This window comes from Pristiophorus japonicus, chromosome 1 (assembly GCF_044704955.1).
Source record: "Pristiophorus japonicus isolate sPriJap1 chromosome 1, sPriJap1.hap1, whole genome shotgun sequence".
NCBI classification, from domain to species: Eukaryota; Metazoa; Chordata; class Chondrichthyes; family Pristiophoridae; genus Pristiophorus; species Pristiophorus japonicus.
This window is the reverse complement of record NC_091977.1, coordinates 515,617,765-515,642,095: the sequence shown is the minus strand read 5'-3', so window position 1 is coordinate 515,642,095 and position 24,331 is coordinate 515,617,765. Positions and strand designations below refer to the sequence as shown.

The 24,331-nt window shown below is 47.1% G+C and overlaps 1 protein-coding gene across 1 annotated transcript in view; it reads right to left on the bottom strand.

Annotated features, from left to right (window-relative positions):
- rab12 (RAB12, member RAS oncogene family) overlaps positions 1-2,910 on the bottom strand; it is a 36,753-nt gene extending 33,843 nt beyond the window's left edge. Inside the window, exon 1 of the mRNA XM_070895965.1 lies at positions 2,550-2,910. Coding sequence (XP_070752066.1) covers positions 2,550-2,832 — 283 coding nt within the window. The 5' untranslated portion in view covers positions 2,833-2,910. The remainder of the gene's footprint in view (positions 1-2,549) is intronic.
- Positions 2,911-24,331: the final 21,421 nt, after the last annotated feature.

The following is a 24,331-nucleotide window of genomic DNA, read 5'->3' as shown; positions in this document are numbered from 1 at the left end:
TTCTTCCCTAAAAATTACACGATAGTAAAAAAAAATCTACATTAACTTGTCTAAACCGTTTGCATCGAAGTACTTTTCCCAATCTAACTCATTATCCACATTCTAGTGGCATCAGTTTGATTACTCCAGCTGAACTTTTCACCGAGTATTGCAAGATAATAATAAATTCACAATCAACTTTGTGGCTAACCTTTATATGTAGAGAACATGGTACTATAGAAGCAACAGAACTTTGATATCCCAGAATTGGTCACAGACTCTAATATTTATCACATTAAATTCAGTAGTATACAAATTAAATCTAATGAAATTGTGACAATAATTCCAAGCCAGATTATCCAAATATAAACACATTATAACTTTACAAGAGTGCTCATAGATACTTATTACATGTGGGTGTCTGCAATAGATTCTCAACAACTTAGTGCCTTTAACGTAGTAAAAGGTCCCAGGACACTTCACAGGAATATTAACAAAATTCGACACCAAGCCACAAAAGGAGATATTCGGGCAGATGCTTGGTCAAAGAGAAAGAAAGACTTGCAATTTCTACAGCGCCTTTCACGACTACCGGACGTCCAAAGCGCTTTACAGTCAATGAAGTACTATTTTTCTTAAAGTGTAATAACTGTTGTGGTGTCGGAAGGAGCATATTAAAAAGGAGGAAAGAGAGGTAGGAGTTTAGGGACGGAATTCCAGAGTTTAAGGTCTCAGCAACTGAAGGCATGGCCACCAATAGTAGAGAGATTAAAAACAAGTCAAGTCCTTGGAGAAAGTAACAGAAATATGCTACTGGCTTGGAATTATTGTCCCTTCCCCCTGTAGTATCGCCACCATGTTTATGTACTACTACAGAAAAAAAAATTCAGAGGTCGAGCAAGTGCAATGTGTTGACACTCTCCTGAGGCACATTAGTGCTGATGTAGTTCCCAAATGATCTATGCAGACACACGAGCTGGTGTTTTGACGGATGAAATCTGTTTATTTGTCCACTGGGAGTTCAGTACAGTGTGAAAACTGACAGGAGCCGAGCCCAGCAATGCTGCAATGTGGGCCCCTTATAGGTGGTGATGCGCAAGCTGTGTGATTGTGTGTGTGTCTGCAAGCTTGGGTCACAGGCCAGGGGCATCAGACCCGCCAATCAGTGAAAGAAAGACTTGCATCGATATAGCACCTTTCACGACCACCGGACATCCCAAAGCGCTTTACATCCAACAAAGTACTTTTTGAAGTGTAATTGCTGTTGGAATGTAGGGAAACACGGCGGCCACTTTTCACACAGCAAGCTCCCACAAACAGCAATGACCAGATAATCTTTTTTCTGAGTGATGTTGATTGAGGGATAAATATTGGTCAGGACACCGGGGATAACTCCCCTACTCTTCTTCAAAATAGTGCCATGGGATCTTTTACGTCTACACGTTTAATGTCTCAAACTAACGATGGCATCTCTGAAGGTGCAGCTCTCTCAGCACTGCAGTGGAGTGTCATAGAACGGTTACAACACAGAAGGCCATTCGGCCACCGATCCCATTCCGGTCTCTGCAAGAGCACTTCAGCTAGTCCCGCCCCTTCCCCGTAGCCCTGCACATTTTTTTCCTTCAGTTACTTATCCAATTTCCTTTTGAAAGCCACGATTGAGTTTGCCTCCATCACCCTTTCACGCAGTGCATTCCCGATCCTAACCACTCGCTGCGTCAAAAAGTTTCCCCCTCATGTTGCCTTTGGTTCTTCTGCCAATTACCTCTGGTTCTCGACCCTTCCACCAATGGGAACAGTTTCTCTCCATCTCCTCTGTCCAGATTCCTCATGAGTTTGAGCACATCTATCACATCTCCTCTCAGCCTTCTCTGCTCCAAGGAGAACAACTCCAGCTTCTCCAATCTATCCATGTAACTGAAGTCTCTCATCCCTGGAACCATTCTGGTAAATCTTTCCTGCACCCTCTCTAAGGCCCTGACATCCTTCCTAAAGTGCGGTGCCTAGAATTAGACACAATACTTCAGCTGAGGTCGGACCAGTGTTTTATAAAGGTTCATCATAACCTCCTTGTTTTTGTACTCTACTTAGATGTGCCCCTACGGCTAAAGGGATCAAGGGGTATGGAGAGAAAGCAGGAATGGGGTCCTTAAGTGCATGATCAGCCATGATCATATTGAATGGTGGTGCAGGTTCAAAGGGCCGAATAGCCTACTCCTATTTTCTATGTTTCTATGCCTGTATTTATGAAGCCCAGGATGCCGCAAACTATTCTTTGAACCGCTTTCTCATGTATAAGTGCATGTGCCCGGCAACAATTTGTGCACATATGCCCCCAGGTCTCTCTGTGCCTGCAACCCCCTTTTAACATTGTACCCTTTTAGTTTATATTGGCAGCTTAGGTGGTTTTGTGATCAGCTCTCTCTGGAATGGGACTCGAACCCTCCATCCTGCTGCCTCAGAGGGGAGAGAGTGCTAGCCACTGAGCCACAGCTGACAGACATCTTTGATCAGACCTCTTCCCTCGGTCAATCCTCTCTCCCAACACACACCCACCCGCACGTACGTACCGACGGTGGATTTGCAGGCCTCACTGAACGTGTCGTCCGTGAAGCGCTCCATCAGGCTGGTCTTGCCCACGCCGCGGCTGCCGATGATGATGACCTGCAGCTTGTAGTCGGCCGGCCGCGGCGGCGGCCTCCGGCGCCGGGAGTTGGCGGGGCTGGGTCCGGGGCTGTGCGAGCCCCCGCTAGCGGACAGGCTGTTGGCCGAAACCGACCTGGAGTTGGAGCTCAGGCCGGTACCCACGCCACCGCCGGCCCCTCGCCTCTTCGGTACGGCCGTCCGATCCATCGGCCTCGCTCAAACCGCCGCCGTCACGCCAACAACAACAAGCCTCCTCTAGGCTGAGCCAGCTGACTCCTCCAGTATCCCACATCGCACTGCAAGGGCCGCCTGACGTCATGACATCACCGCTATTAAATGGGGGGCAGGAGGGCTTTCAATTGCCTTTCAACTATTTTGGTAGAAACTTTCATTCAAGGGCCCCTTGTTTTTCTTTGAGGGCACCAAAAAACCCACAAATTAACCATTGACCATGAAAGGGAAAATCAAATTCAAATTCTGTTCCCGATTGAAATTGGACAGGAAAAATGTTCTCGATGTTGGGGAAGTCCAGAACCAGGGGTCACAGTCTAAGGATAAGGGGTAAGCCATTTAGGACCGAGATGAGGAGAAACTTCTTCACTCAGAGTTGTTAACCTGTGGAATTCTCTACCGCAGAGAGTTGTTGAGTCCAGTTTGTTAGATATGTTCAAAAGGGAGTTAGATGTGGCCCTTGCGGCTAAAGGGAACAAGGGGTATGGAGAGAAAGCAGGAAAGAGGTACTGAAGTTGCATGATCAGCCATGATCATATTGAATGGTGGTGCTGGCTCAAAGGGCCGAATGGCCTACTCCTGCATCTATTTCCTATGTTTCTATGAAATGATGCACTCCAGTCCCTTGGGTGCCCATCTCTCGCTGAAGGCTGCGAGCGTCAACCGCCTTTTAACCCAACTTGACCTAACATGGGTGAAGAACCAGAGGACACAGATTTAAGGTGATTGGCAAAAGAGCCAAAGGCGACATGAGGAAAAACCTTTTTTACGCAGCGAGTCGTTAAGATCTGGAATGCACTGCCTGAGAGGGTGGTGGAGGCAGATTCAATCACGTCTATCAAAAAGGAGTTGGATAAGTCCCTGAAGGAAAAAAAATTGCAGGGCTACAGGGAAAGGACAGGGGGGAGTGGGTCTGGCTGAAGTGCTCTGGCAGACAGTTGGCACAGGCCGAATGGCCTCCTGTGCTATAACCATTCTCTGATTCTACTAAAGACTTGAATTTCTATAGTGCCTTTCACGACCACCGGATATCTCAAAGCGCTTTACAGCCAATTAAGTACCTTTCAAGTGTTGTCACTGATGTAATGTAGAAAATGCGCAGCTAATTTGCACACAGCAAACTCCCACAAACAGCAATGTGATAATGACCAGATAATCTCTTTTTGTTATGTTGATTGAGGGATAAATATTGGCCAGGACACCGGGACCATTTCTCTGCTCTTCGAAATAGTGCCATGGGATTTTTTACGTTCACCTGAGAGGGCAGATGGGCCTTGGTTTAATGACTCATCCGAAAGATGGCACCTCCGACAGTGCAGCACCCCCTCAGGACTGCATTGGAGTGTCAGCCTATATTTTTATGCTCAAATTCCTGGAGTGGCATATGAAACCACAACCTCCTGCCTCAGGCGAGAGTGTTACCTGTTATATATGTAAACCTGTAAATACAATGTTTAACCACCAGAGGGCTCATCCCCTGTAGTTCCAATGGATCCCACAATCCCTTGGGAGCACAGGTACATAAGGAGGCCTTACAGGCTGAAGAGGCACTCTGGAGACCTGCAATAAAGGATTTTGGTCGCACACTACTTTGAGCTTACAGTATTTAGTCAGACTCTTTAAATTCAATACATAACAACTGGAGACGAGATACAGATGTCGAATCCCAACGCAACAATGCAGAGAACCGTGGGCATCCTGGAGAAATTTTCGGAGGGAGATGATTGGAAAACCTTCGTGGAGCGACTCGACCAATACTTCGTGGCCAACGAGCTGGCAGGAGAAGCGAACGCTGCCAAACAAAGGGCGATTCTCCTCACCGTTTGCGGGGCACCAACGTATGGCCTCGTGAAAAATCTGCTTGCTCCAGCGAAACCCACAGAGAAGTCGTACGATGATTTGTGCACAGTGGTCCGGGAGCATCTAAACCTGAAGGAAAGCGTTCTGATGGCAAGGTACCGGTTCTGCACGTTCAAGAGGTCTGAAGGGCAGGAAGTGGTGAGCTACATCGCCGAGCTAAGGGGCCTTGCAGGACATTGTGAATTTGAAGGACAATTGGAGCACATGCTCAGGGACTTCTTTGTACTTGGCATTGGCCATGAAGTAATACTTTGCAAACTTTTGACTGTAGAGACACCAACCTTGAGTAAAGCCATAGTGACAAGACCAAACAATCTCTCAGCACACGAGTGCTGTTGCAAGTACTGTGAACAAAGGAATGTTGTTTTCGAATCATAACGTACAGGGCAGGACTCACATGCGTGCAGCTGCCATGTCTCAGAGTCCACCATCAAGGGTGGTGAATGCAAGGCCATTAACACCTTGTTGGTGCTGCGGAGGTGATAATTGCTTCCATTCATGCCGCTTCAAAGGATACGTTTGCAAGGGCTGTGGAACAATGGGACACCTCCAACGTATGTGCAGGCGAGCTGCTAATCCTGCAAACCACCATGTTGCAGAGGAGGATAGATCCATGGTGGATCATGACGAACCAGAGCCTCAGGCTGAGGAGGCAGAGATATATGGGGTGCACACATTTACCATAAAGTGAACCCCGATAATGCAGAAGATTGAATTAAATGGACTTCCAGTGTCAATGGAGCTGGACACGGGCGTGAGCCAGTCCATAATGAACAAAACGACTTTCGATAAACTGTGGTGCAGTAAGGCCTCAAGGCCAATCCTGACTCCAATTCGTACTAAACTGAGAATGTATACAAAGGAACTGATTCCCGTAATCGGCAGTGCTACCGTAAAGGTCTCCTACGATGCAGCAGTGCACAAATTACCACTCTGGGTGGTACCGGGCGATGGCCCCACGCTGTTCGGCAGGAGCTGGTTGGGAAAGATACACTGGAACTGGGACGACGTCCGAGCACTCTCGTCCATCAATGACGCTTCATGCGTCCAGGTCTTAAGCAAGTTCCCCTCGCTGTTCGAACCGGGCATCGGGAAGTTCCAAGGAGCAGAAATGCAGATCCATTTAATTCCGGGGGCATGACCCATCCATCACAAGGCGAGAGCAGTACCGTACATGATGAGAGAGAGGGTGGAGATCGAGCTGGACCGGCTGCAACGAGAGGACATCATTTCGCCGATCGAATTCAACGAGTGGGCCAGTCCGATTGTTCCAGTCCTCAAGGAAGACGGCGCCATCAGAATCTGGTGATTCCAAAGTAATTATCAGTTGTTTCTCCCGTATGGGATTGAATCCGCGACCTTGGCATTATTAGCACCCTGCAGGATCAATACCCGCTATCAAAGGCAGATGACCTATTTGTGATGCTGGCAGGAAGAAAAACGTTCACGAAGCTGGACGTGACCTCGGCCTACATGACGCAGGAACTACAGGAATCAACGAAGGGCTTTACCTGCATCAACACACACAAAGGTCTCTTCATTTACAACAGATGCCCGTTTAGGATTCAATCAGCTGCGGCAATATTCCAGAGGAACATGGAAAGCTTGCTGAAGTCGGTTCCGCGCACTGTAGTCTTCCAAGACGACATCTTGGTTACAAGTCGGGACACTGTCGAGCATCTGCAGAACCTGGAGGAGATTCTTAGTCGGCTTAATCATGTGGGGCTCAGGTTAAAACACTCCAAGTGCGTTTTCCTGGCACCTGAAGTGGAGTTCCTGGGGAGAAGAATCGCGGCGGATGGCATCAGGCCCACCGATTTGAAGACGGAGGCAATCAAGAACGCACTGAGACCACAGAACGTGATGGAGCTGCGGTCGTTTCTTGGACTCCTGAACTACTTTGGTAACTTTTTACCTGGTCTAAGCTCACTGTTAGAACCACTGCACTCTTTTACTGCGTAAAGGAGATGAATGGGTATGGGGTAAAAACCAAGAAAATGCCTTTGAGAAAGCTAGAAAACTGTTATGCTCAAACAAATTGCTTGTGTTGTATGATCCATATAAGTGTTTGGTACTAGCATGTGATGCGTCGTCATACGGTGTCGGGCGTGCATTGCAACAAGCTAATGAATCTGGGAAATTGCAACCGGTTGCTTATGCATCCAGAAGTCTGTCTAAGGCTGAGAGGGCCTACAGCATGATCGAAAAAGAAGCATTAGCATGTGTTTATGGGGTAAAGAAATGCATCAATATCTGTTTGGGCTCAAATTTGAATTGGAAACCGACTATAAGTTACTTATATCCCTCTTCTCTGAAAGTAAGGCGATAAATACGAATGCATCGGCCTGCATCCAGAAATGGGCGGTCAAGTTGTCCGCATACAACTACGCCATCCGCCACAGGCGAGGCACAGAAAACTGTGCCGATGCTCTCAGTAGGCTGCCATTGCCCACAAGAGGGTTGGAGATGGCGCAGCCCGCAGACTTAGTTATAGTAATGGAAGCATTCGAAAGTAAGTAATCACCTGTTACCGCCCGACAGATTAGAACCTGGATGAGCCAGGACCCCTTACTGTCCTTAGTAAAAAAACTGTGTGCTCCACGGGAGTTAGTCTACTGTCCCGTTAGAGATGCAGGAAGTAATAAAGCCACACCAGCGGCGCAGAGATGAAATGTCCATACAGGCAGACTGCCTCCTGTGGGATAATCGGATAGTGGTACCTAAAAAGAGCAGGGACATCTTCATTGGTGACCTCCATAGTACCCACCCAGGCATTGTAATGATGAAAGCGATAGTCAGATCCCACATGTGGTGGCCCGGTATCGATGCGGACTTAGAGTCTTGCGTGCACAAATGTAACATATATCCCCTCATAAGCAATGCACCCCAGGGAGGCGCCACTAAGTTTATGGTCCTGGCCCTCAAAACCGTGATCCAGGGTTCATGTCAACTACGCAGGCCCATTCTTAGGAAAAATGTTCCTTGTGGTTGTAAATGCGTATTCCAAATGGATTGAATGTGAAATAATGTCAACAAGCATCTGCTGCCACCACTGAAAGCCTGCAGGCCATGTTTGCCATGCACGGCCTGCCCGATGTCCTTGTAAGTGATAATGGGCCATGCTTCATCAGTGCCGAGTTCAAAGAGTTCATGACCCATAATGGGATCAAACATGTCACTTCGGCCCCATTCAAACCAGCGTCCAATGGTCAGGCAGAGCGAGCAATGCAAACAATCAAGCAGGGCTTAAAAGAGTAACTAAAGGCTCACTGCAGACTCGCCTATCCCGAGTCCTGCTTAGTTACCGCACAAGACCCCACTCGCTCATTGGGTTCCCCCTGCTGAACTGCTCATGAAAAGGGCACTAAAGACAAGACTCTCATTAGTCCACCCTGATCTACATGAACAGGTACAGAGCAGGCGGCTTCAACAGAATACATATCATGATCATGCAAATGTGTCACGTGAAATTGAGATTAATGATCCTGTATTTGTGTTAAACTATGGACAAGTTCCCAAGTAGCTTCTCGGCACTGTCGGTGGCCAAAGAGGGGAGTAGGATGTTTCAGGTCAAAATTTCAAATGGACTCACCTGCAGGAAACACTTGGACCAAACCAAACTCAGATTCACGAACTATCCAGAACAACCCACAATAGACCCCCCAACACACACACAAGTGGCAACCGACTCAGTGGTTGACCACGAAGCAGAATCCATCACTTGCAGCAGCCCAGCAGAACTCACCACACCTTGCAGTCCTGCAAGGCCAGCTGCGCAGCAGCCCAGCGAGTGCCCAACAAAAGACTCACCAAAACCAGCATTTGCACCGAGACGATCAACCAGGGAAAGGAAGGCCCCAGACCGACTCTCCTTGTAAATAGTTACACTATTGACTTTGGAGAGGGGGGGGTGGTGTTATATATGTAAACCTGTAAATGCAATGTTTAACCACCAGAGGGCTCATCCCCTGGAGTCCCAAGGGATCCCACAATCTCTTGGAACACCTGAGGCCTCACAGGCTGGAGAGGCACTCTGGAGACCTGCAATAAAGGACTACGGTCACACACTACTTTGAGCTTACAGTATCTGGTCAGACTCTTTATTCAATACATAACATTACCCACTGAAGCAGGAAAAAAAATTACGTGATATACATCAATGGGCAGGCCACATTGTTCGCATGCCTGACACAAGACTCCCAAAGCAGGCGCTCTACTTGGAACTCCTACATGGCAAGCAAGCCCCAGTTGGGCAGAGGAAATGTTTCAGGGACACCCTCAAAGCCTCCCTTAATAAAACGCGACATCCCCACTGACACCTGGGGGTCCCTGGCCAAAGACCGCCCTAAGGGGAGGAAGAGCATCTGGGAGGGCGCTGAGCACCTCGAGTCTCATCGCCAAGAGCATGCAGAAAGCAAGCGTAGGCAGCGGAAAGAGCGTGTGGCAAACAGACTCCCCACCTGTTATGTATGCCTTGTTAATGACTCCACGAGACAGAGGTATGGTACTTAAACTGAGAAAACTGCAGTCCTTTCTTTGCAGCTCCTAGAGTGAGGACACCAAGAGGTGAGCTCCCTTACTGCAGGTAACCCTTAGCTCTCCAGCAGCAGCACCCTCTGGTGTACAGGTAAGGTATGTACAGAGTGAAGGTACATTCAGTGTCACAGACATCAAAAACAATACAAGCATGCATACATAACAACACTCCCCCCGCCCCCCCCCTGCTGGAACTGGGATGACATCCGAGCGCTATCACATGTCGATGAGGCCTCATATACCGGTTCTTAACAAATTTCCTTCCTTTTTGAGCCAGGCATTGGAAACTTTTCCGGGGCGGAGGTGCGGATCCACTTGTTCCCAGTGGCACGACCCAATTCACCACAAGGCACGAGCGGTACCTCACATGATGAGGGAGAGAGTGGAAATCGAGCTGGACAGGCTGCAACGCGAGGGCATCATCTCCCCAGTGGAATTCAGCGAGTGGGCCAGCCCGATTGTTCCAGTACTCAAAAGTGATGGCACGGTCAGGATTTGCGGCGATTATAAAGTAACTATTAATCGTTTCTCGCTACACGACCAATACCCGCTACCTAAGGCAGACGACCTATTTGCGATGCTGGCAGGAGGCAAGACGTTCACCAAGCTCGACCTGACTTCGGTCTACGTGATGCAGGAGCTGGAGGAGTCTTCGAAGGGCCTCACCTGCATCAACACGCACAAGGGACTGTTCATCTACAACAGATGCTCGTTCGGAATTCGGTCGGCTGCAGCGATCTTCCAGAGAAACATGGAGAGCCTACTCAAGTTGGTACCACACACGGTTTTTCAGGACGATATATTGGTCACGGGTCGGAACACCGCCAAGCACCTACAAAACCTGGAGGAGGTCCTCCAGCGACTGGATCGCGTAGGGCTGCGGCTGAAGAGGTCAAAATGCGTCTTCATGGCAACAGAAGTGGAGTTTTGGGGGAAAAAGATCACGGCGGATGGCATTCGGCCCACAGATGCCAAGAAGAGGCTATCAGGAATGCGCGCAGGCCACAGAACGTCACGGAGCTGTGGTCGTTCCTGGGACTCCTCAACTACTTTGGTAACTTCCTACCGGGGTTAAGCACCCTCTTAGAGCCCCTACATGTGTTATTGCGTAAAGGTGAGAACTGGGTATTGGGAAAAAAACCAAGTCATTGCTTTTGAGAAAGCCAGAAACATTTTATGCTCCAACAAGCTGCTTGTATTGTATAACCCGTGTAAAAGACTTGTGCCAGCATGTGATGCATCATCGTACGGAGTCGGGTGTGTATTTCAACAAGCTAACATTGCAGGGAAGTTGCAACCTGTCGCCTATGCCTCCAGGAGCTTGTCTAAGGCTGAGAGGGCCGACAGCATGATTGAGAAAGAGGCATTTGCGTGTGTGTTCGGGGTAAAGAAAATGCATCAGTACCTGTTTGGCCTCAAATTTGAGCTGGAAACCGACCACAAGCCCCTCAAACCCCTGTTCGCTGAAAACAAGGGGATAAAAACTAATGCCTCAGCCCGCATACAAAGATGGGCACTCGCGCTATCAGCATATAACTATCACATCCGCCACAGGCAAGGCACCGAGAACTGTGCGGATGCTCTCAGTCAGCTACCATTGCCCACCATGGGTGTGGAAATGGCGCAACCTGCAAACTTGTTGATGTTGGTGCAGCCCGCAGACTTGTTGATGGTCATGGAAGCGTTTGAAAATGATAAATCACCTGTCATGGCCCACCAGATTAGGACTTGGACCAGCCAAGATCCTCTGCTGTCCCGAGTAAAAAACTGTGTACTGCATGGGAGCTGGGTCAGCATCCCCGTTGAAATGCAAGAGCTAATCAAGCCGTTCCAGTGGTGAAAGGACGAGCTGTCCATTCAGGCAGACTGCCTGTTATGGGGTAACTGCATAGTACTACCCAAAAAGGGCAGGGAGACGTTCATCTCGGATCTCCAAAGAACACACCCGGGTATAGTAATGATGAAAGCGATAGCCAGATCCCATGTGTGGTGGCCCGGTATCGACTCTGACTTAGAGTCCTGTGTACGGCAATGCAGCGTGTGTGCTCAGTTGAGCAACGCGCCCAGAGAGGCACCACTAAGTTTGTGGTCCTGGCCCTCCAGACCATGGTCGAGGATCCACGTCGACTATGCGGGCCCGTTTCTCGTTAAAATGTTCCTGGTGGTGGTGGATGCTTTTTCAAAATGGATTGAACGTGAAATAATGTCGGGAAGCACCGCCACTGCCACCATTGAAAGCCTGAGGGCCATGTTTGCCACCCACGTCCTGCCTGACATACTGGTCAGTGACAACGGGCCATGTTTCACCAGTGCCGAATTTAAAGAATTCATGATCCACAATGGGATCAAACATGTCACCTCGGCCCAGTTTAAACCAGCCTCCAATGGGCAGGCAGAGCGGGCAGTACAATCAACCAGAGCCTTAAATGAGTCACAGAAGGCTCACTGCAAACCCGCCTGTCCCGAGTACTGCTCAGCTACTGCACGAGACCCCATTCGCTCACAGGGGTGCCCCCGGCTGAGCTACTCATGATAATGACACTTAAAACCAGACTCTCGCTGGTTCACCCCAACCTGCATGATCAGGTAGAGAGCAGGCGGCAGCAATGTTGCGCCACTGTGTCATGGGAAATTGATTTGAATGACCCTGTGTATGTGCTAAACTATGGACATGGTCCCAAGTGGATCACGGGCACGGTGATAGCTAAAGAATGGAGTAGGGTGTTTGTAGTCAAACTAGACCTTGGGCAAATTTGCAGAAAGCACCTGGACCAAACGAGGCTGCCATGAACAACCCACAGCAGACACCACCTTTTTCGAGCCCACAACACACACACCCAAAGGATCAACTACACCACCCCGGACCAGGAAATCGAACCCATCACGCCCAACAGGCCAGCAAGGCCAGGCTCACCCAGCAGCCCTGCAGGGCCAACAACACGCCAGCCCAGTGAGGGCACAGCCAACACACCAGAACAGACAGGCGGTCCACCAGGAAAGAAAGGCTCCCGACCGTCTCACCTTGTAAATAGTTTTCACTTTGACTTTGTGGGGGAGTGATGTTGTGTATCTGTAAAGCATGCACTCCCATGTTCCGCCACCAGGGAGCACATCCCCTGAAGTCCCAAGGGATCTCAGCATCTCTTGGGACCACTGTATATAAGTCGGCCCCTAAGGCCTGTTCCTCACTCTGGAGGTCATAATAAAGACTGAGGTCACTTTTACTTTAACCTCCCTGTGTGCAGTCTCATCTGTGTTAGGAACACAATACCATCATAATCATTAGAAATTACAAGCTTGTTCTTAACCTTACTTACATAAGCATTCATTTCATTTTTCACATCAGTGACTCTGGAATCACAATTCCTCTTTGCATTATCATATCTGTAATCGCTAACTGCATTTTTAACTATAAAGTCCTTGTCATCTTTCGATTGAAACTGTCCCTTTAAATTCTTTGGGTTACCGGTCTCCTTTAAGGGGGCCTTCCAATCCGGTTCGCCGCTCGGTGCCACGTGTCGCTCCTCCAACACTGCCCCTCGTGGTCGGTCGCGGCCATTTTGATTTTAGGTTCTTCGCCTCGTGGTGCGGCCACCATCTTCTCACTCTCCTGCAGGTAGGCTGTGGTGATCTTTTCCTCCTCAGGTTCGGCCATGGACGTCAGGAATCTACTTTTCTCGACGATGTTTGTCTCTTAGAGTCCTGCCCCTGCCCGGAAGGTGAAGTTTGGATTTTCAGTTCCGGAGATCTCGCCACGGTGTTGCAAAGTTGTCGCCGTGCAGTCGAGCTGGACAGTGGGATCTCTAGGTGCAGCGATGGATCCATGTTCGGGGCTACATGGGATGTCGATTTCTGGAGCCCGGAGGTCGTCATCACTTAGACCGACTTAGACCTGCTTCATCCAACTTCTTCCAGCAGCGTTGGACCATCGCTGGCAATGATCCACAGGGGGGGTTTGTTCATCACGCTGCCCTGGGAGGCCTGGACGTCCACGCTGCCAACAACTGGGATTTAACTTTTGGTGTAGGTGAGCAGTTTTGCCTGGGTTGGAAATAGTTTTGGTCGGTTGGCAAATTGATCCAAAGTTTTTCAAAGGTTGTCGGGCTCATCAAAGACAGGCTCAGCCCTGTGTCCATCTCCATCGAAACTGGAACTCCGTCGATGTCTACTTCCATCTTCCACGGTGAACTTTCGGTGGAGCAGGTATAAATTCCGTACTCTTCTTCTAGTGGTTGAGCAGCTTCATCTTCATCTGTCTCGGAGCCCCGGTGATCAGCCAACTCTTCAGTGACGCAGTGAGTAAAGGTTGGGGATAGCATCAAACAAGAAATAAGGAATGTGGGCAAATGATACTTAAAGGGTTGACGGTGGATAGGCAATGGCAAACATTTAAAGATCACATGGATGAACTTCAGCAATTGTACATCCCTATCTGGAGTAAAAATAAAATGGGGAAGGTGGCTCAACCATGGCTAACAAGGGAAATTAAGGATAATGTTAAAGCCAAGGAAGAGGCATATAATTTGGCTAGAAAAAGCAACAAATCTGAGGACTGGGAGAAATTTAGAATTCAACTGAGGAAGACTAAGGGTTTAATTAAGAGGGGAAAAATAGAGTATGAAAGGAAGCTTGCAGGGAACATAAAAACTGACTAGCATCAACAACTCTCCGTGGGAGGGAATTCCACAGGTTAATCACTCTTGAGTGAAGAAGTTTCTCCTCAACTCAGTCCTAAACGGCCTGTCCCTTATCCTAAGACTGTGTCCCCTGGTTCTGGACTTCCCCAACATCGGGAACATTCTTCCCGCATCTAACCTGTCCAGTCCCGTCAGAATCTTATATGTTTCTATGAGATCCCCTCTCATCCTTCTAAACTCCAATGAATAAAGGCCCAGTTGATCCAGTCTCTCCTCATATGTCGGTCCAGCCATCCCTGGAATTAGTCTGGTGAACCTTCGCTGCACTCCCTCAATAGCAAGAACATCCTTCCTCAGATTAGGAGACCAAAAATGAACACAATATTCCAGATGGGGCCTCACCTAGGCCCTGTACAACTGCAGTAAGACCTCCCTGCTCCTATACTCAAATCCCCTTGCTATGAAGGCCAACATACCATTTGCCTTCTTCATCGCCTGCTGTACCTGCATGCCAACTTTCAATGACTGATGAACCATGACTCCCAGGTCTCGTTGCACCTCCCCTTTTCCTAATCTGCTGCCATTCAGATAATATTTTGCCTTCGTGTTTTTGCCCCCAAAGTGGATAACCTCACATTTATCCACATTATATTGCATCTGCCATGTATTTGCCCACTTGCCTAACCTGTCCAAGTCACCCTGCAGCCTCTTAGCCTCCTCCTCACAGCTCACACCGCTGCCCAGTTTAGTGTCATCTGTAAACTTGGAGATATTACACTCAATTCCATCATTCAAATCATTAATATGTATTGTAAAGAGCTGGGGTCCCAGCATTGAGCCCTGCGGCACTCCACTAGTCACTGCCTACCATTCTGAAAAGGACCCGTTAATCCCGACTCTCTGCTTCCTGTCTGCCAACCAGTTCTCTATCCACGTCAGTACATTACCCCCAATACCATGTAGTTGAAGCTGGAGACACCTCCTGCGCACATGGTTGTACGGCTGCGCGAAGCGTCCAGGACTTCCCACATGCTGCAGGACATGCACTCCACAGGACTAAGCAGCCCTGCCATCCCTCTAATTAAACTTATATGATTATAAAAGAGAATCAAACAGCCAATCACCTACTTGCCCGGACGAGGGCTGTGAGAGGGCAGACGTCGGAAACGCAGTTTGGAGCCGAATCCGAAATCAGCAGAGCACAAGGGAGCAACGCATTCAGCAGCAGAAGGTCAGTGAGGAGCGGGAGGCCCTGAACCTGGAGCTGGAAAGTGGGATTAGGCTGGATTGCCTCTTGTTGGCCGGCATGGACATGATGGGCCAAAATGGCCTCCTTCCGTGCTGTAAACTTCCATGATTCGAAGTGGTTAGGATCTGGAATACACAGTCAGAAAGGCTGGTGGAGGCAGAATCAATCTGGCTTTCCAAAGGGAAGTTGCAAAGCAATAGGGAATGGGTGGGTAGTGGGACAAGCTGAAGTGCGCTTACAGAGAGCCAGCACGAGCTTGACGGGCCGAATGGATTCCTTCTGTGCTGTAACCATTCTATGATTCTATGATCCAGGGTGACCAAGGCTGGGAACTCAACATCCAGGGGTATTCAACATTTAGGAAGGAGAGGCAGAGAGGAAAAGGAGGCGGGGTGGCGTTGCTGGTTAAAGAGGAAATTAATGCAATAGTAAGGAAGGACATTAGCCTGGATGATGTGGAATCGGTATGGGTGGAGCTGCGGAATACCAAAGGGCAGAAAACGTTAGTGGAAGTTTTGTACAGACCACTAAACAGTGGTAGTGAAGTTGGGGCCAACATCAAACAAGAAACAAGGGATGTGTGCAATAAAGGTACAGCAGTTATCATGGGCGACTTTAATCTACATATTGATTGGGCTAACCAAATTGGTAGCAATGCGGTGGAGGAGGGTTTCCTGGATTGTATTAAGGATGGTTTTCTAGACCAGTATGTCGAGGAACCAACTAGACAGCTGGCCATCTTAGACTGGGTGATGCGTAATGAGAAGGGACTAATTAGCAATCTTGTTGTGCGAGGCCCTTGGAGAAGAGTGACCATAATATGGTAGAATTCTTTATTAAGATGGAGAATGACACAGTTAATTCGGAAACTAGGATCCTGAACTTAAGGAAAGGTAACTTCGACGGTATGAGGCGTGAATTGGCGAGAATAGACTGGCAAAGGATGCTTAAAGGGTTGATGATGGATAAGCAATGGCAAACATTTGATCACATAAATAAACTTCAGGAATTGTACATCCCTGTCTGGAGTAAAAAATAAAGTGGGGAAGGTGGCTCAACCGTGGCTAACAAGGGAAATTAAAGATAGTGTTAAAACCAAGGAAGAGGCATATAAATTAGCTGGAAAAAGTAACAAACCTGAGGACTGGGAGAAATTTAGAATTCAACAGAGGAGGACTAAGGGTTTAAAAAAGATGGGGAAAATAGAGTACGAGAGGAAGCTTGCTGAGAACATAAAAACTGACTGCTAAAGCTTCTATAAATATGTGAAGAGAAAAAGATTAGTGAAGACAAATGTAGGTCCCTTGCAGTCAGATTCAGGTGAATTTATAATGGGGAACAAAGAAATGGCAGACCAATTGAACAAATACTTCAGTTCTGTCTTCACGAAGGAAGACACAAATAACCTTCCGAATGTACTAGGTGACAGTGGGTCTAGTGAGAAGGAGGAACTGAAGGATATCCTTACTAGATGGGAAATTGTGTTAGGGAAATTGATGGGATTGAAGGATGATAAATCCCCGGGGCCTGATAGTCTGCATCCCAGAGTACTTAAGGAAGTGGCCCGAGAAATAGTGGATGCATTGGTGATCATTTTCCAACAGTCTATTGCTTCTGGATCAGTTCCTATGGACTGGAGGGTAGCTAACGTAACACCACTTTTTAACAAAGGAGGGAGAGAGAAAACAGGTAATTATAGACCGGTTAGCCTGACATCAGTAGTGGGGAAAATGTTGGAATCAATCATTAAGGATGAAATAGCAGCGCATTTGGAAAGAAATGACAGGATCAGTCCAAGTCAGCATGGATTTATGAAAGGGAAATCATGCTTGACGAATCTTCTGGAATTTTTTGAGAATGCAACTAGCAGAGTGGACAAGGGAGAGCTAGTGGATGTGGTGTATTTGGACTTTCAAAAGTCTTTTGACAAGGTCCCGCACAAGAGATTGGTGTCAAAATCAAAGCGCATGGTATTGGGGGTCATGTACTGACGTGGATAGAGAACTGGTTGGCAGACAGGAAGCAGAGTCGGGATAAACGGGTCCTTTTCAGAATGGCAGGCAGTGACGAGTGGAGTGCCGCAGGGCTCAAAGCTGAGACCCCAGCTCTTTGCAATATACATTAACAATTTGGATGAAGGAATTGAGTGTAATATCTCCAAGTTTGCAGATAACACTAAACTGGGTGGCAGTGTGAGCTGTGAGGGGATGCTAAGAGGCTGCAGGGTGATTTGGACAGGTTAGGTAAGTGGGCAAATGCATGGCAGATGCAGTATAATGTGGATAAAAGAGAGGTTATCCATTTTGGTGGCAAAAACACGAAGGCAGAATATTATCTGAATGGCGGCAGATTATGAAAAGGGGAGGTGCAACGAGACATGGATGTCATAGTACATAATTCATTGAAGGTTGGTATGCAGGTACAGCAGGCGGTGAAGAAGGCAAATGGTATGTTGGCCTTCATAGCTAGGGGATTTGAGTATAGGAGCAGGGAGGTCTTACTGCAGATGTACAGGGCCTTAGTGAGGCCTCACCTGGAATATTGTGTTCAGTTTTGGTCTGAGGAAGGATGTTCTTGCTATTGAGGGAGTGCAGCGAAGGTTCACCAGACTAATTCCAGGGATGGCTGGACTGTCATATGAGGAGAGACTGGGCCTTTATTCACTGGAGTTTAGAAGGATGAGAGGGGATCTCATAGAAACGTATAAGATTCTGACGGGACTGGACAAGTTAGATGCGGGAAGAATGTTCCCGATTTTGGGAAGACTAGAACCAGGGGACATAGTCTTCGGATAAGGGGTAGACCATTTAGGACTGAGATGAGGAGAAACATCTTCATTCAGAGAGTTGTTAACCTGTGGAATTCTCTGCCGCAGAGAGTTGTTGATGCCAGTTGATTGGATATATTCAAGAGGGAGTTAGATATGGCCCTTACGGTTAAGGGAATCAAGGGGTAAGGAGAGAAAGCAGGAAAGGGGTACTGAAGGAACGACCAGCCATGATCTTATTGAATGGCGGTGCAGGCGCGAAGGGCTGAATGGCCTACTCCTGCACCTATTTTCTATGTTTCTATGATTCTATAAATGCAAGACTTGCATTTATGTAGCACCTTTCATGACCACCGGACGTCTCACAGCGCTTCACAGCCAACGCAGTACTTATTGAAGTGTAGTTACTGATGTAATGTAGGAAACACGGCAGCAAATTTGCATCACAGCAATCGCCCACAAACAGCAATGCGATAATGACCAGATAATCTGTTATTTTAGTGATGTCGATTGAGGGATAAATATTGACCAGGACACCGGGGATAACTCCCCTGCTCTTCTTCAAAATAGTTCCATGGGATCTTTCACGTCCACCTGAGAGGTTTAGCGTCTAATCCGAAAGACGGCACCTCCGTTAGTGCTGCACTCCCTCAGCACTGCATTGGAGTTCTTGTGTGCAAGAACCCCCCCCCTTTTTTAGGATTGTCAACTCTTCATGATTGTTATGGAATCTCCAGGAATTAATAATTAATCTCCTGGACCCTGCTCCTAGCAACCCAATAGAATACAATCCGAGAGAGCTTAAAAATAGTTTGTTTCCCTCTAATTTAAAAAACTGTTTAATAGATTAGATATAAAAATTTGGGAGACGGGCAACAAAACTGACTGAGTGAGCAGAGCGGTTAGAGATGGGAGGCCTCGTCAGTTAACATAGAAACATAGAAACTTAGAAAATAGGTGCAGGAGTAGGCCATTCGGCCCTTCGAGCCTGCACCACCATTCAATAAGATCATGGCTGATCATTCACCTCAGTATCCCTTTCCTGCTGTCTCTCCATACCCCTTGATCCCGTCAGTCGTAAGGGCCATATCTAACTCCCTCTTGAATATATCTAATGAACTGGCATCAACAACTCTCCGCGGTAGAGAATTCCACAGGTTAACAACACTCTGAGTGAAAAAGTTTCTCCTCATCTCAGTCCTAAATGGCTTACCCCTTATCTTTACACTGTGACCCCTGGTTCTGGATTCCCCCAAAATCGGGAATATTCTTCCTGCATCTAACCTGTCCAGTCCCGTCAAAATCTTATGTGTTTCTATGAGATACCCTCTCATTTTTCTAAACTCCAGTGAATACAGGCCCAGTCGATCCAGTCTCTCCTCATATGTCAGTCCTGCCATTCCAGAAATCAGTCGAGTGATACTTCGCTGCACTCCCTCAATAGCAAGAACGTCCTTCCTCAGATTAGGAGACCAAAACTGAACCCAATATTCCAGGTGAGGCCTCACCAAGGCCCTGTACAACTGCAGTAAGACCTCCCTGCTCTTATACTCAAATCTACTAGCTATGAAGGCCAACAATCCATTTGCCTTCTTCATCGCCTGCTGCACCTGCATGCCAGCCTTCAATGACTGATGTACTATGACATCCAGGTCTCGTTGCACCTCCCCTTTTCCCAATCTGCCACCATTCAGATAATATTGTGCCTTCATGTTTTTGCCACCAAAGTGGATAACCTCACATTTACCCACATTATACTGCATCTGCCATGCATTTGCCAACTCACCTAACCTGTCCAAGTCACCCTGCAGCCTCTTAGCATCCTCCTCACAGCTTACACCGCCACCCAGCTTAGTGTCATCTGCAAACTTGGAGATATCATTCTCAATTCCTGCATCTAAATCATTGATGTATATTGTAAATAGCTGTGGTCCCAGCACTGAGCCCTGCGGCACCCTAATAGTCACTGCCTGCCATTCTGAAAGGACCCATTTATCCCGATTCTCTACTTCCTGTCTGCCAACCAGTTCTCTATCCACGTCAATACATTACCCTCAATATCATGTGCTTTAATTTTGCACACCAATCTCGTGTGGGACCTTGTCAAAAGCCTTTTGAAAGTCCAAATACACCACATCCACTGGTTCTCCCTTGTCCACTCTACTAGTTACATCCTCAAAAAACCCAAGAAGATTTGTCAAGCATGATTTCCCTTTCATAAATCCATGCTACTTGGACCGATCCTGTCACTGCTTTCCAAATGGGCTGCTATTTTATCTTTAATAATTGATTCCAACATTTTCCCCACTACTGATGTCAGGCTAACCAGTCTACAATTCCCCGTTTTCTCTCTCCCTCCTTCTTTAAAATGTGGGGTTACATTCGCTACCCTCCAGTCCATAGGAACTGATCCAGAGTCGATAGACTGTTGGAAAATGATCACCAATGCATCCACTATTTCTAGGGCCACTTCCTTAAGTACTCTGGGATGCAGACTATCAGGCCCCGGGGATTTATCGACCTTTGGATTTATCCCATCAATTTCCCTAACACAATTTCCTGACCAATAAGGATTTCCTTCAGTTCCTCCTTCGCGCTAGAACCTCGGTCCCCTAGTATTTCTGGAAAGTTATTTGTGTCTTCCTTCGTGAAGACTGAACCAAAGTATTTGTTCAATTGGTCTGCCATTTCTTTGTTCCCCATTATAAATTCACCTGATTCTGACTGCAAGGGACCTACGTTTGTCTTCACTAATCTTTTTCTCTTCACATATCTGAGAGGGGACCTCATAGAAACATATAAAATTCTGACGGGGTTAGACAGGTTAGATGCAGGAAGAATGTTCCCAATGTTGGGGAAGTCCAGAACCAGGGGTCACAGTCTAAGGATAAGGGGTAAGCCATTTAGGACCGAGATGCGGAGGAACTTCTTCACCCAGAGAGTGGTGAACCTGTGGAATTCTCTACCACAGAAAGTTGTTGAGGCCAATTCACTAAATATATTCAAAAAGGAGTTAGATGAGGTCCTTACTGCTAGGGGGATCAAGGGGTATGGCGAGAAAGCAGGAATGGGGTACTGAAGTTGAATGTTCAGCCATGAACTCATTGAATGGCGGTGCAGGCTAGAAGGGCCAAATGGCCTACTCCTGCACCTATTTTCTATGTTTCTATGTTTCTATGTAAGCTTTTGCAGTCAGTTTTTATGTTCTCAGCAAGCTTCCTCTCATACTCTATTTTCCCCCTCCTAATTAAATGCTTTGTCCTCCTCTGCTGAATTCTAAATTTCTCCCAGTCCTCAGGTTTGCTGCTTTTTCTGGCCAATTTATATGCCATTCCTTGGATTTAACACTATCCCTAATTTCCCTTGTTAGCCACGGTTGAGCCACCTTCCCCGTTTTATTTTTACTCCAGACAGGGATGTACAATTGTTGAAGTTCATCCATGTGATCTTTAAATGTTTGCCATTGCCTATCCACCGTCAACCCTTTAAGTATCATTCATAGAAACATAGAAAATAGGTGCAGGAGTAGGCCACTCGGCCCTTCTAGCCTGCACCGCCATTCAATGAGTTCATGGCTGAACATTCAACTTCAGTACCCCATTCCTGCTTTCTCGCCATACCCCTTGATCCCCCTAGCAGTAAGGACCTCATCTAACTCCTTTTTGAATATATTTAGTGAATTGGCCTCAACAACTTTCTGTGGTAGAGAATTCCACAGGTTCACCACTCTCTGGGTGAAGAAGTTCCTCCGCATCTCGGTCCTAAATGGCTTACCCCTTATCCTTAGACTGTGACCCCTGGTTCTGGACTTCCCCAACATTGGGAACATTCTTCCTGCATCTAACCTGTCTAACCCCGTCAGAATTTTATATGTTTCTATGAGGTCCCCTCTCATTGTAGCCAATTCACGTCTCATACCTTCGAAGTTACCTTTCCTTAAGTTCAGGACTCTAGTCTCTGAATTAACTGTGCCACCCTCCATCTTAATAAAGAATTCTACCATATTATGGTCACTCTTCCCCAAGTGGCTTCGCACAACAAGATTGCTAATTAGTCTTTTCTTGTTACACATCACCCAGTCTCGGATGGCCAGCCCTCGAGTTGGTTCCTCGACATATTGGTCTAGAAAACCATCCCTAATACACTCCAGGAAATCCTCCTCCACCGTACTGTTACCAGTTTGGTTAGCCCAATCTATATGTAGATTCAAGTCGCCCATGATAACTGCTGTGCCTTTATTGCACGCATCCCTAATTTCTTGTTTGACACTGTCCCCAACCTCACTACTACTGTTTGGTGGTCTGTACACAATTCCCACTCGCGTTTTCTGCTCTTTGCTATTCCGCAGCTCCACCCATACAGATTCCACATCATCCAGGAATATGTCCCTGACCAAGGTTGACACCCCTACCTCCCCATTCCATTAAAGTTTGGCGGCATAGGCCCTTGTCCTACAATGAATGAAAAGAAAGGCGAGAAGGAACCTACCAAGCTCCTGAATGTTCACCCTATTGGTTAGATGGTGCTATCTCAGGCAACACTTTTGCCCTCGTTGCATCTTTGGAGCTTGTTCCTGAATGGCCCGATGTTTCTTCCTATGTTCTAATGATGTGGCGCGCTGAGGGGTCAAAGTTAGAGGCCAGGTATATAATGCTGTCCTGAGAGACAGCAGTAGCAGGCATCTCAACTCTTTCCCTGACATTCCACTTCCGTCCCCGATGATTAGTGGGGTAATTGATTTAATTTTCTTTGTTACGTCTAGACTTGACTATTCCAATGCATTCCTGGCTGGCCTCCCACGTTCTACCCTCTGTAAACTTGAGGTCATCGAAAACTCTGTCGCCAGTGTCCTAACTTGCAACAAGTCCTATTCATTCATCACCCCTGTGCTCGCTGACCTACATTGGCTCCCGGTTAAACAACGCCTCAATTTAAAAATTCTCATCCTTATTTGCAAATCCTTCCATGGCCTCGCCCCTCCCTATCACCAGCTCCACAATCCTTCCAAGATATCAGCGCTCTAATTTTGGCCTGTTGAGCATCCCTGATTTTAATCGCTCCACCATTTGTGACCGTCCTTAAGCTGCTCAGGCCCTAAGCTGTGGAATTCCCTGCTTAAACCTCTCCGCCTCTCTACATCTCCTTCCTCCTTTAAGACGCTGCTTAAAACCTACTTCTTTGATTAAACCTACTTCTTTGGTCATCTGCATTAATATCTCTTTGTGTTGCTTGGTGTCAAATTTTGTTTTTTAAATACTCCTGTGAAGCGCCTTGGGAAGTTTTACTTTGTTAAAGATGCTATATAAATACACGTTGTTGTAATAATCAGATCCTGAGAAACAGCGGCATGTATCGTGACTGTCATAGTCTGGAAACCAGTATTTTAGGCAGCATGAATTCTCTCCCCTTATTGCCACCGTAGCTGCATTTTCTGCTTCCATTGAGGTAGATGGATCAACTGGTCTCTGGCCACTTGTTAGGTGGTGTAAGCTCCAAATTCCAATGAAGTTGCCACATAACTCAGTGATGTCCACAATGAACTAGAAGTTTTCCTGATGTTGCTATTGGATTTGAATCTTGCTGGAAGGAAATTAAGAGTCAACCACATTGATGTGGGATTGGAGTCACATATAGACCAGACTGGGTAAGGACCATAGGTTTTACGACAATACGACAGCATCATGGTCCCTTTTACTGATTATTTCCAGTCTTTTTTTCCCCAAACAGAATACATATCCTCAAGCTCAATGGTGGAAATTGAACTCCACGACCCCTATAGTCTCACAATGGCCAGACTAGTAAATGCCATGACAGCATTTGAAGGGTGAAATAGTGCACTGTACATCTAGTTTTTTATTAGTGAGTCTGAATGAAAATCCCAGCATAAGGGGTAAATTTTCATCTTTACCACATGGGCAGTAACTCGATTTTAATTCCACAATAGAATGAAAATAAGGCATTTTTATAACAGGCATGCTCCTCTGGGTTGCAGCGCAGAGAGTGAAAGTGAAAATTTACCTCAATGTTTATTATTGGACTAATTAATATGGCATTTGCATGGGTGCTATGACATGTGACACTGCAGTCATCCCAAACAATCATACTAAAATAGAATGATAGAGTCATAACGGGGAACAAAGAAATGGCAGACCAATTGAACAAGTACTTTGGTTCAGTATTCACTAAGGAGGACACAAACAACCTTCCGGATATAAAAGGGGTCAGAGGGTCTAGTAAGGAGGAGGAACTGAGGGAAATCTTTATTAGTCGGGAAATTGTGTTGGGGAAATTGATGCGATTGAAGGCCGATAAATCCCCAGGGCCTGATGGACTGCATCCCACAGTACTTAAGGAGGTGGCCTTGGAAATAGCGGATGCATTGACAGTCATTTTCCAACATTCCATTGACTCTGGATCAGTTCCTAT